Source organism: Clytia hemisphaerica, unplaced genomic scaffold (assembly GCF_902728285.1).
Source record: "Clytia hemisphaerica strain Z4C2 unplaced genomic scaffold, Clytia hemisphaerica genome assembly, whole genome shotgun sequence".
Lineage (NCBI taxonomy): Eukaryota > Metazoa > Cnidaria > Hydrozoa > Leptothecata > Clytiidae > Clytia > Clytia hemisphaerica.
In genome coordinates, this window is record NW_027104175.1 from 48252 (window position 1) to 62007 (window position 13756).

At 34.1% G+C, this 13756-nt stretch overlaps 1 protein-coding gene across 1 annotated transcript; it reads right to left on the bottom strand.

Annotated features, from left to right (window-relative positions):
* Positions 1–10675: 10675 nt before the first annotated feature.
* LOC136814328 (prolyl hydroxylase EGLN3-like) lies at positions 10676–13196 on the bottom strand. The gene is made up of 3 exons (XM_067070848.1): positions 13030–13196; positions 12543–12649; positions 10676–12072 (listed from the first exon to the last, which is right to left on the bottom strand). Exon 3 carries the CDS (start codon positions 12055–12057, stop codon positions 11227–11229), a length of 831 nt encoding a protein of 276 aa, XP_066926949.1. The 5' UTR covers positions 12058–12072; positions 12543–12649; positions 13030–13196; the 3' UTR covers positions 10676–11226.
* Between the last annotated feature and the right edge of the window lie 560 nt (positions 13197–13756).

A 13756-nucleotide genomic window follows, 5' to 3' on the forward strand; every position in this document is an offset into this window, starting at 1 on the left:
TCAGCTTTTTGTTCTTTATTTTTAGAGAAGTTGTTAGAATAAAACAAATCTCATGCTTATTATTTTCCGATGGCAATTTGAAGAGTAGCTGATTGACTACTATGTCTTATATAACCAGCCCCACCAGACAGCCCATGCAGTAATGTCAACCGAGTAAACCTAAAAGGGTATTTATCAAATCACATACATCATGGCAGCTGCTTTTTTGCCGCTGTGAAAGATGTGCAACACTGGCGAACTGAAGAATGAATTTATCAGATGAGATTTAACGTAGCATCAACCAATTTATGGAATAAACTTCATTTTCGTTGAATTGAGTTATAAAAAACTCTGAGAGATTACTGTGTTTTTTTAGCTTTTTTGCTCAATAATTTGGTGTTTAACGTACATGTTTAAAATTTTAGAATGACATTTTTGTCCTGCAAACATTTGTACATGGATCGTAGTATTTATACATTTGGCAGCCAAAGACACTGAAAGGATTTTTGCAATAATATGGCCATTGTTTATATATTATATTGTGGACATCAAATGATAAGATTTACGAGAAAATCACCGTGACATTTTAGTGAATTCATGGTGAAAAGCTGCAATCATTCAATAATTCACTCAAAAAAGCTGTGAATTGTAGAAAGGTTGCAACTTTTCACCTAGATTCAATGTGAATTCACTAAAAAGTCACAAGGAATTTTTCTGAATTTTTTCCTGTGTACCGTCAACGGCTCTAACTTGGGACGAGTGGTCATATAATGGGATGGTATTGACTTTCTGGTCTGTATTTTCACTTACTGCTAAATCTCTCTTGACAACAAAGTTTGTTTTCTATGAGATTTGCGACTATGTTAATTAAATGACTTTGGAGGTTCTGTAAAATGATGGCCGAATTGCTGTCCCATGTTTTATCAGACTGTCCCAAGTTAAGAGCCATTGACAGTAAGTTTATCTTCAGATCTTGCATGCTAATTTACATCAATTATATTAAAAATACTAATTTTTGCCCAAAAGTATAATTATTCTCCAAAAAAAACACATTCAAGTTTAATGGGTTATTTCCAGATTTTCTAGAGGGCAGTACCGCAGACAGGAGGGGCACAAAATTTGTGTAGGAGAGCAGATTTTTATGACACAGTAATTATATTTTTATATTATGAATAGATAATTACTATGCCATGAAAGTCTGCTCTTCTACACAAATTTTGCACCCCTCTTGTCTACGCTACTGGAGGGATTCTGCAAGAATCTTGTATCAAAGTCAAAAATTTTGCATGATGGAAATTATAATTTCGTGAAATAGTAAGATTTTCTGCTGGAATTGATTTTGTCAAGATTAGATTTTTTCTATTCAAGAATACTGAACAAAAAAAAATAATACTACCGTAATGGTAACAGGTAATCTTTTACAGAGAATAGAAAAAATTGTATGTAATATTGAAATTACATTAAAGGAAGAATTTTTGGCGGGAATTTAATTTGGCATGATGGGTTTCAAGGATTAAAATTAAGGTGAAATGTTTGAAATACCCCCTTTTATGACGTCTAAATAGTGAAAAATCGATTTGAGAAAATTTAAATTTGGCGGGAACTTTTCGGCCAAAATTTCTTCCTTTAATGTATGCGTAACAGTGCACAGAAATTTTAAATTGACTTTTCACAGGATCTCTTTACAATAAATTATGAAATTATCCAAAATATGAAAAATGAGTGTAAAAGAGGTGTTAAAGGAATTTTTATACAACATAATAATATTGATTGTTGTTTGTAATTGTATTTTAATCCATTTTAATAATCCTTGTACAAGGTAATTTTTCAAAATTGTAGTTCATTAAGGCTAACAGCTAACAAGAATTATCTTACTAGAGAATGAAAGTTTTATTTATTTTATATAAAGTGTCCCTTTTATTATTTGAAGCTTTCCATGTCAATCTTTATCTTTCAACAAACTAATAATAATAATTTAATAGGTTTGATTTTTAAAGGACCTAATAAAACTTTTCAAGTGGAACCCAAATCTGCGATATCAACTTGTTCATTCCAAAAAATTATCCTGTCCTCAGGTAAAATTTTTATGCTGTTGTTTGGCAATATTATATTCTTTTTTTTTTGTTGCAGGATTTTTGGACGAAACAAGCAATATCGTGAAAAAAGGATAAAAAAATTTCCTAGGAGACTGAAATTAAGGAAAACCATGGAAAAGGGGCAGCAAACTTTGATTGATTTTTAACAAATCTCATCACATTCTTGTAAAACTTTCTGGGTGACCAAACCTTGTAGGAAATTAGCAAGTTTTTACTTTAGAAATTTAGAAATAAGAAATTAGTTTCTTGAGCAGTCTGAAAATAGAAAAGGGGGGAAGTGTAGAAAATGATTTCTATTACTTTGAAAGAAAAAAGTTTGGTAAGAAAATTTGCTAAGAGAGGATCACTTTTTATTAAAAGTAAAAAAAAATGTCTTTCAATTTTTCAAATTTTACCACAATTCAAAGCAAACTGCTAGTCAGACGTAAGTTTCCTTGCAAAATACAAAAATTGAGTTTCCTATAAGAATACAGAGACATTTTTCTTGAAAAATGCAGAAAAATCATTTTCTTTCAAAACATAAACAGTTATCCTTAATACAAAGATGAAAAACACAGAGATATTTTCCTTTAAAAATACAAGAAAAAGTCAACAAATTTCTATTTTCTATGGAAGAAACGTATTTTCCTTAAAAAAAAACAGAATAATGTAGAAATCTTGGAAGAAAGTCAAGAAGTTTTTACTTTCCAAAACAAAAAGGTTATTTGTCATAAATTTCCAAATCATTTGGATCAAAATAAAAGAGCTTGAACTAATTCATTTTTGATTCAATCTTCTGAATTTGTTTGAAAAATTTGTTCAATCTTTAGACATATTCAAAACATTTGACAAACATAAAAGTTTAAAATTGTACTGAGTAACATGATTATTGCCTTTTTGTTTATTGCCAAAAGGTTGAAATATTCAAAGTTTTTACAAAATAAAAATTATATACCGTGAGAAAGGGTAACTTGCATCAGTGGAGGCTAACATGCATAGCCCTCAAATGAATGACCTGGCTGGTCATTAAAATACACATACGCAGCTCCGCTTGCAGCTCTACTCTACCATTTTTGTTTTGATTTATTTTCGTATTTTAATGACCAGCCGGGTCTTTTATTCGAGTGCTATGCATGTTAGCCTCAACTGATGCAAGTTACCCTTTTTCACGGTATTATTTCCAATTTTGGCAAGTTTATTATCAGTCCAAAATGTACATAATGGCATTGTGTTTATATCTGTTTATATAATTATCATCCAGGTGTATTTTGAAAAAATGTTGAACAATATTCTCAAGTGCCAAAATGATAAAAATTAGTAGTCACCATTCCCATTTAAACGTTCAACACTGTCAGTCATTGGTATCAGGTAGTTTCACTCAGGCGTCAAAAGACGTTCCCCAAATATCATTCAGTCATTATCATTTACCGCTATTCAAATCCATATCTCATTATATATTTACATTTCACGTCAATCCATATTTGTACTGTCACTTGGGTAAGGCATCAGGTTACGCACACAAAGTTATACAAGGACATAAAAAGTAAAGCCAAGTTCAGTTGTAGGTATACACAGATTATAATCTTATAATACTTTATTATTCAATCCATATAAGTCCATTTCATTTTATGGATATGTCATTAAAACTCCCACTTCTAAAGAAGGCAACTTCCAATTCATCCAACCAGATCGATGAACACAATTGGCATTCAGTACACACACCAGTACCAGAGATATATTTATACGTAGACATAGGACCTTTTACATAGTTCTTCTGTCCTTATGTCTTTTTATTCATTCAGCAGCAGACAGTAAGTAGAAAATCAGCATCAAATTTGTTTAGTTCCCTCTATAGTGTTCGTTAGCAGTATGAAATTCCAATGGCATTTTGCTTGATCAGAAGAACATTCTTCATATTCAATGAGAAAGAAATCAAGAAAGTGACAAGTGATCCTCTTGCATATTCTGTTTTGCTTTGGAGAAACAGCTTGGCTCAAACATTTTGACAGTCTGGTTGTGGCTAGTTTGTATTTGTTTTTGTTGAAAAATGATATAAACCATCCGTAGTAATACTGATATTTCCGACACAATAGATGCTGACACTTTTAAGAGTCTTTATAACCCATTAAGCCTGCCTGGATTGTTTTATGTTTGTCATGCTTGCCAACCAAAAACAATTCCCAACGATAATGAAGGGGATAACAAGAGGAAACGAAAGCATGTCAAAACAACACCGACAATACAAGAAGATGATACAAGACAAAAAGACACAACACCAAATCAAAATAATAACGATCTGACACTAACACATCAAGTAGAGAAAGAAGATGATCATTTGGCAATTAATAATCTTTCTGATCAAACTGATGACAAAGGAAAGAGAAAAACGATCTGTCGCTTTTTTAAAACTGGAAACTGTAAGCATGGCTTAAAAGGAAAAGACTGCAAATTCTTACATCCGAGGATGTGCAGAAAATTTACCTTACATGGTACAAACAACAAAAGAGGATGCACCATGGGAAAGAAATGTAAAGACTTTCACCCAAAAATGTGTTTTGATTCAATCAAAAAAGGTGAATGCTTCTCTGAAAACTGCCGATTTGCCCATGTTAAAGGAACCAAAAGACTACCACAAGGCATAAAGAATAATATGACACATGGCCATGAACTTCTAATGAATAATGACGAAATGCCAAAAAAACTTGCTGAACCTGCCTCTTTTTTAGAGGTAGTTCGTCTGTTGAGGGAAGAAATTCTGGAGACCTTGAATCAGAAGATGGACTCAATGCAGAATCAAATACAACACATTCAACAGACGTACCAATCACCTCTACCAACCTCATTTCCAACACAATATCCAATTCAACCCATATCAATACCAAGACATCTACAAAATCTACCACATCAAAACCAATTCAATCCAATCCAGTGTCAATAAACAATTTTGCATTCTTTAATGTTCAAGGACTTTGCCCCCAAACTGTTCAGAGCAAAGTCCCTTTTATAAAAAATAATATATGTAATAAAAATTTACTGTTTCTTGGACTATCTGAAACATGGCTTCATAAGGGCCATATGGAAGCAGAACTTAAGATTGAAAATTTTACCCTATTCCGATGTGATTCTTCAAGAAAGAAAAGAAACAGAGGGAGATACACAGGTGGAGTGTGCTTTTACGTAAGAGAAGACATTGGTGCAACATTTGAAGAACTCTATTCTTACTCCTCTAAAACTGTACAACTCCTTTGTATTTACTCGAAAGCTGAAAACATGGCTTTGTTGGTAGCTTACCGCCAACCAGACGATAAAAGCAATGGAAATCCATCGACATCCAATGATTTTATCACCCCACTCAATGGAGTAAAAACAGCAATATCAGAGCTAGGAGCCACCCCAAACATCATTTTTGGTGGTGATTTCAACCTACCTAAAGCTACCTGGCCAGATGGCTCACCTAAACCTGGTTGTCCTTTGGATGAAAGAATCATCCTAAACTCATTGAATCAATTCTGCAATGATTATTTCATCTCTCAATACGTGAAAACTCCCACACATAAAGATGGAAACATACTTGATCTTGTTTTCACAAACAATGAAAACATTATCCATAACTGCTCAACAGTTCCTGTCCTTCAAAGTACCTCACACCACAAAATTGTCCTGGTATCAACCTGTCTTAATGTTAACACTGTATCAGATGAAGATGAGCAGCCAGAACCTCGTACAGGTTTTAGCACCCTGAACTTCTTTGCTGATGAAATAGACTGGGAAAATATAAAAGAGACCATGCGTCATATCAGGTGGAAGGAAACACTTAGTGACGACCCAAACGAATTATTGGAAACCATAAATGCCCTGTGTTTCAAAATCTGTAAAGATAATGTACCAACCAGAACACCAATAGAAGGCAAAAGGAGATCAAAAGTTGAAAGGTATCGTAGATCCTTAACCAAAAGACGGAGAAAAATCACAAAAAAACTTATACTCACAAATTCTCAAACCCGAAAGAAAAAAATCAAAGAGGAGCTGCTGCAAATCGAAAAAAAATTGCAAAAATCCTTCCAAGATTCAAAAAAGTTTGCGGAAAATAAAGCTATTGAATCAATCAAAAAGAATTCTAAATATTTCTTTGCATACGCCAAGAAGAAATCAAAAGTGAGAACTAAAATTGGACCACTAATAGACAAAAACGGGAACCTTACAATGAAGAATAAAGAAATGGCTGACATCCTTTCAAATCAATATGCTAAAGTCTTCAGTGAACCCATGTCACCTGACGATCAAGCTTTCAACACACAAACCACTGAAATATCAGAAATGGTAGTCACTGAAAATGACATAATGAAAGCCATTGACGAATTATCACCATCCTCAGCTGCTGGTCCAGATGGTTTCCCAGCAATAGTCCTGAAACAATGTAAAGAAGAATTAGCCATCCCATTGTGCCATCTATGGAAAAACAGTCTGGAAAAAGGAATTGTTCCAAACAAATTGAAAATATCAACTATAACCCCAATCTACAAAGGAGGAAACAAATCACTGGCTGCAAACTACCGACCAGTCGCCTTAACATCACACGTTATAAAGATCTTTGAGAAAGTCATCAGAAAACACATTGTCAAACACATGGACGAAAATAACTTTTTCAACCCAAATCAGCATGGCTTTAGAAGTGGAAGATCTTGTCTGAGTCAGCTCCTTGAACAACATGATCTTATATTAAACTTACTTGACAAAGAGACCAATGTAGATGTTGTTTACTTAGACTTTTCTAAAGCTTTTGATAAAGTGGATCATTCAATTGTTCTGTCGAAATTCAAAAGGCTAGGAATAACTGGTAAAATCTATAATTGGATAGAGTCCTTTTTGAGAGACAGGCAACAAACTGTAGTGGTTAATGGTGTGAAATCAAACATCCAAGAAGTTATCTCAGGTGTACCACAAGGAAGTGTACTTGGACCCCTGATTTTCCTGATACTCATTGGAGACATAGATGAGAATGTTATCCAATCTATCGTCAAGTCCTTTGCAGATGACACTCGCACAACCAAGTCAATAAAGAATGCTGAAGATGTAAAAATATTGCAACAAGACCTTCAGATTTTATATCAATGGACAATCGCAAACAATATGAAATTGAATGATGCAAAATTTGAATTGCTACGTTATGGCTCAAATACAGAAATCAAAAATGAATCTCACTATACCTCACCATCAGGAGATAAAATTGAAGGAAAGGAATATGTTAAAGACCTGGGAGTTCTTATGTCCAATGATTGTCTATTTAAACATCAAATTGAATCAATAATTGAAAAAGCCAAAAACATCATTTCTTGGATATTACGTACCTTCACTTCCCGCTCTACACATACCATGATCACTCTCTATAAATCACTTGTGATCCCTATACTGGAATATTGCTCAGCGTTATGGAGCCCCAGTACTATTAGTCTTATTCAAAGACTTGAAGAGATCCAGAAATCATTCTTGAAACAAATAAAAGGAACACACCAAAATTATTGGGAAAGTCTAAAGAAGCTTAGAATATACTCACTTCAAAGAAGGAGAGAACGCTACAGGATCATATACACCTGGAAAATATTGGAAAATCTTGTGCCAAATATCAATGATTGCTTCAAATCTAAAGACCATCCAAGATTAGGACGAATGTGTTTTAGCAAATACGCCGGTCCAAACAATTCAAAATTACGCGACAGTACCCTGACTATACAAGGAGCAAAACTTTTCAATGCAATGCCAAAGAGCATTAGAAACTTGAAAAATTTAACTGTTGACAAATTCAAAAATGCACTTGACAAACACTTGCAAAAAATTCCCGATGAACCCCAAATCCGTGGTTATACAGGGTGCAGGAGAGTTGACTCAAACTCAATTTTAGACATGAAATCTCTCTGCTGATCCATTTCTTCCTTCAGGAATTATGGATTGAATGAAGATTGTGGTGTGGATCAAAAGATTCTTGCCAGAGCGGTACGCTCAAACACATCCAAAAGTATCCAAAAGTAAGTAAGTTCGGACAAGATTTTTTTTCCTATCCGTCATTATGGGACTTTGCTAATCAACATCCGATTCGCGTACACCCCTGAAATCACTTTCGTTTTCTATGTGTACCAGGGCTTATATCCCCCGTCAACGCGTCCATCAGAATCATCAATAGCGTAAGGGGGTTAGATAAGCCATGGAGTCGAGGGTGCCAAATTTTAGAGAGCAAGTTTTCGTTCATTATCAAATTTAGTGGTTCTATTGGAGAGAGAAAAGATTAAAGATTCCATTCCTTTTTAAATGAACAATATAGCGTTATTGTACTAAAAGTAACGATCTTTCAAAGTTTGGAGCAGTTAATCATAAATTTATTCCATTGGGAAATGGAAGAAATATTCCATCGGCAATAGCTCATTGAGTTTTTAAGCTTTTGGGCTAAAATTTGGCAGGCAGAAGCCTTTAAGCGTTCGCAATCCGTAAAAGGAAGAATTATTCCATTTAGAGCAATTCTGGAGGAGTTATTCCACTTTTTCGTTGGATAAATCATTAACTTCATTCAAAATTTTATTGGGTAGTATTTGAGAAATCATGTTCAAGCAAGCATTTGTTCAATCTCAGACAAAGAAACTTTTCATCGAAAGTATTGTAGCTTAGAGCGTGCAAAGATTATTTATTCCATGAAACTTTTGAAAAATACAAGAAAATATATATATTTTTGTTGGAATTCGAAATGTTACATTGCTTGGGTGACTGGTAGACTTCGACTGCATTATTAGAACTAGGTAACCCTTTAAAAACGGAATATTTCATCCTTCTGAACTCTAGAAATATCTTACTTCTACAATTAATCGAGTTCTTGATACTTATTATGTTTCTAAGCTTTTCAAACTGGGAATAGTCCGAAGAAGCTCAAAGAGGTTACTATGGTTAGGTTTTACTGATATTTTTTGTTGGAATATTAATCTTTCTCAGCTCCTTTAGATTATTTCATTAGTATTCATTGTTAAAATTCGTTAACTTTATCTTGATATGTATTATGAGTTCATGCTAAAAATTCTTTCTTTGTTCGATAATCAATATGGTTAAATAATTTTGCTTCCATATAGTCCAAGTTAAATGGAATTTCAAATACTTATTGACTCTGTAAGGGTTGGAATATCATTCTAAAAACTTTCTAGGGTAATCTTGTACGATTCTGCAGACTTTCCACCAAGTTTAGATGTTATAGGACTCAAAATCATTTGATAAAACCTTAAAAATTTATGTTTAGCTTTAACTGACTTTTGTGACGGAATAAGCAATAAAAAAGTGCTCTTCGCTTGTGTTTTTCGAAATTCAGGGATGAAGGTGTAAGGAAATCGTATTTAGAACTTTGAAATTTGTATATAACAATTTCAAATGAGAAAAACACAAAATCAAATTTTTTGGAATATCTCATCAAGTATTGCTCGAGGAAAAAATTTCAACAGATTTGAAATTATAATTCGCAACTTATTGGAAGTTTTCATCCCAAAATACTCAAGAATCGTGATTTTAGACTGAAAAAACCGTTTTTGACGAAAATTAGTTTTCACGTTTTTGCCAAAAGTGTAAAAAACACTGACATAGGCTGATTATGTCAAAAAGTTTAAGAAACATTTAAGGCTCAAAAGGCCGATTCATGATATTCATGACGTAATGTTTCCTACGGAAAGGCCCCGGTTTTTGCCAGTAGTGGCAAATTTTATGCAACTTTTGTATAGTTCAAATTTGCCACTACCGGCTAAAACCTGGGTATTTCCCTAGAAAACATTACGTCATGAATATCATGAATTTCTTACGAAACATTGAGGCTGCTTGGTAAAACTAATTTCTTAAAAAAAAAACAAAAAAAAACGTGTAATGAGAAACCAGGCAATCAATCAATCTCCCTTAAAAAACAGTGGAAAATCGTGGAAGTTTCGAATCTTTTCATGTCGTTCAGACAACAACAAATTTTGTCGACTGGATTTTCGTACTTTTGATAGAAACATCTTCAAGGCATGTTTTATACTTTCAATTATGATGCTGCTTTTCCGCTAACACTATCAGATTTTGAAAATGTATGAAAATAATTGTTTTGTCCAGCTACCTGCTGACGTCATTTAGGTCAGGTGACATAACTAGGTGGTAAAATTAAGTTTTGGATCCTCCAAAGGTCACCAGTACCAATAATTTCATGCTTTTATCACCAACTGGAGTATTTTCTTTGCTAACTGACTCCACAAAGAGTGAATATTTCAACCTAGTGATCAACAAAGACACACCGGGAGACACCCCTACTCTTAGGTTCCAAATAAACGAAAATTTTCCAGCCCCCCCCCGGACCTTATCAGGACCCCCCGTTTATTAATCTCTAAGAATATTTTCAGCTGTCAAAGAGAAGGCCCCTTATTTTGCTCTAAATAACCTGATTTTAGCCTATATTTACCTTATTTTTGGGTTTCAGAAATACAATTTCCAACCCCCCCGGCAATTAGGTCCCCCCCGTTTATTAAAATCTAGAAAATTTTCCAACCCCCCCCCCCGTTTATTTGGAACCTAAGAGTACCCTTCCATGCTGGAAACGTGAGTACAGAAAATGAATAAAACAGTCATGATTATTGTTAGTGAAATCAGTTCGAATCAAACTTTGTCTTTTAGTTTAATTATTTAGATAGCGAGCATAAAATATTTATAAAATCCTTTTTCAAATATATCGACAGTATTTACAACCTACCTATATATAACGTTATAAAAATTTTCAAAAGAAATTAGTGGCTACATCCAATATATAGAATACCCAGGGACCGCGGCTTCACTTTGAAAGTGATATACTGACTAAGGAGGCACCACCTTGGCTGGGGCCAAGGTGCGAAAAATTATTTAATTTTAGTCTTTCTAGAGGTCTGTTTTAAGGTTACTACTCAAATGGCATGAAAGGAAAGTTATAGATTTCTTGTTCGAAATGCTTTATATTACATCATCACAACCCTGAAATCTGCAAAATTTCAGCAAAAAAGTGCTCTCTATTCATCCAATACCACCCATTCCATAGGTTTGTCACAGTGGAAAATGTTTGAGGTTTCCTTACTCTGAGAGAATGCCAAAATTGATTCCATTCACCAAGGACTCAAATGATATTGAATCAAACAAAAACGGATAATGTATGTTACTTCAAAGTACACGAACCAAAAAACCAACTCGTGATATGGTACATATCTCTAGTGTTGGAAGATAAAACTTCTTTGATGACTCTTTGGTCAGACCAATGTATAACTGCAGTATTGAAAGATGGTTCAACCTCAATAAAACGAGTATTGTTTTTCAGGTAAAATCGAACCAGACCTTCATCTTCAATTTTCGAATAATTTTTATTGGTGTAATAAACAACAGATAACAATCGTCCGTTATTGTTTGGATTCTCAATATGAGGTTTATAACCGACTGCACAACCTTTCGGAAACTTGGAGACCTGGATATGCGATTTATGAGTGATCTTAAAACGATGTTGTTGCAACTCTGGTAAACCTGCCATAGACACTACAAGGTTCTGAAGAGTACAGTTCAGTTTATTAAGAGCCGTATTTTTAGTGTCTTTACTTCCAACCCAAGCTACTTCGTCGCTTCGAAAATTAGGGTTCGATTTTTGAGTTTTGGTTGAATCACCATTGCCACAGCTATCAGAGAATAGATTTTCAGTTTCTTTGTGAACTAACTCTGCCAATGATGAAGGTAGAAAGTCTTTAAGAACACAAACACCAACACGCTTTAAAGAAGAACACAAAAGCTTTCGTAGAAAACCTTCATACGTTCGTAATTCATCCATTGATAAGCAATAGTATTGTTCAGGGACGCGAACCCGTTTATTGACTGTTGACTTCGGAGGTGTTTTCCGAACAGCATGTTGCTCGTTCTCCGCTGATTCGGCCTGGTCATCTTCTTCGTCTGTGATACTACCTCGTTCACAATGCTGAGGTTCGGCCATCAAAGGGATTCTCATTGTACCACCATTTGTCTAAAAGAAAAGTACAGTACTGTAGAAAAAATAAGAAAGTTATATATTTGTACTGTAGAGAAGATCTCTCTTCCAAAATATTGAAAATATCAAAATGGTATCTAAAGAGACACACACACACAGAAAAAAAATATATATAAACCACTAGCAGTAGTGAGAAATAATTGATACGGCTTCCTTCAGTAAGATCTCTGTGGAAAATGAAATTATATGTTTCAGCACTTCAGATTTTATGCGTGCGATTTCTCACGTCTTTTTATTTGAAACCGTGCACTGTTTCACGTTTCAAAGAGAAAGTTGTTCGTTTATTATTCAAACAATCTTTAAGGCCCTATCTACACTAGAACAACCATGAATTATTTAAATAGCTCGCGAATATGATTACCAGATTCCGTAACTTTAGAATAAAAAACTGCTGAATAATGTTAAATAGGGAAAAGAGCGATAAAGAGTGTATAGTGTAAACGTACCTTTATAATTGGGCAGATTAGAGTGTGTGTGAGTGAGGTAGCAACCAGCAGAGCAGTTTTGTTGTTAAGTTGAGGGTGGTCTCGACTCGATATCAAGCTTTTTGTGCCTACAATAATGACAGTAAAAATGTTTCATAGAAAGCTCCAAATATAGTTTTTAGATCTAAGCTTGATGTCTTTCGGAGAAGGTTCGTTAGAAAGATGTAAAGACTGGAACTCAGTTTTCCTGTATATTAGCGAATGACGTCTATACATACAAGTTATTACGGAGCCATAGATACTATTAATAATAAATAATGATTTTACAACTACCCATTACTGGGTGAAGTTGGACATAGATAGAGCCATGACTCTCGTCCGCGAGGCCTACTCATTTCAGAGAGTTATCAAAAACTTTAAAAAATAATACTGAGAATAAAGGCACCAAATTACAAAGAATCAATGTTAAAAAACATAAAGTATCAAAATCATAAATCACCATAGTTACCTAAGCTTCTAAAGTTACAAAACAACTCATCTGCCAAAATTTTTAGTTATTTTGCAAATTTCCTAGTTGTTGTTTTTATTTTTCAGTAGTTGCGCTAAAAATAGAATGGAAAATAGGTGAGAAAACAACCAGCATGCAGGGGGGCACATCAAAAGGGTAGGAATAACAGTAGACTGTTAACAGCTTCATCTCTTCTCTTTTTTTTTCACTTGAATGATGTAACTTATGTTAAAAAAAACTACTAGCTTCTTAGACAGGAGACCCGTCGTGTGTTTTTTTATAATTTGATGTACACAAGACGGGTTCAAGCTGTGAGTCCAATATTGGACTCACATTTTTTACAGTGGGAAATTCGAATTTAGCGCTGTCCTCACTTACTAAAATAAAAACCAAATTTCGAAAGTTGGGCTTTCTCTAAGAAAGTGTGACCAGTAAAAGAATAACAAAATTTGATTGGGTATGTTTTCAACCGTTATTAGGATCTGAGAAATTCAAACTTTCAGCCCGTACCATGCTATACATTTCGCCATCAGTTTATCAAAGAAGAAATCATAGCATGGATTCCCAGGCTACTAGCTTCTTGGTTCTGGAAAAGAATGTTGAAACGAGGAATCAGATACAACCAATAGACTCTCTTACTCTTAGTATTCAATTTCATGAAATTAGAGACACTGTTCAAAAAACAACGACTAAGTTACAGTGAGAGGAAAATTGAAAGTTTTCAGTA

Excerpts from the sequence above, each read along its gene's own strand:
- LOC136814328 (XM_067070848.1), bottom strand. The coding sequence starts at position 12,057 with ATGAGAATCCCTTTGATGGCCGAACCTCAGCATTGTGAACGAGGTAGT.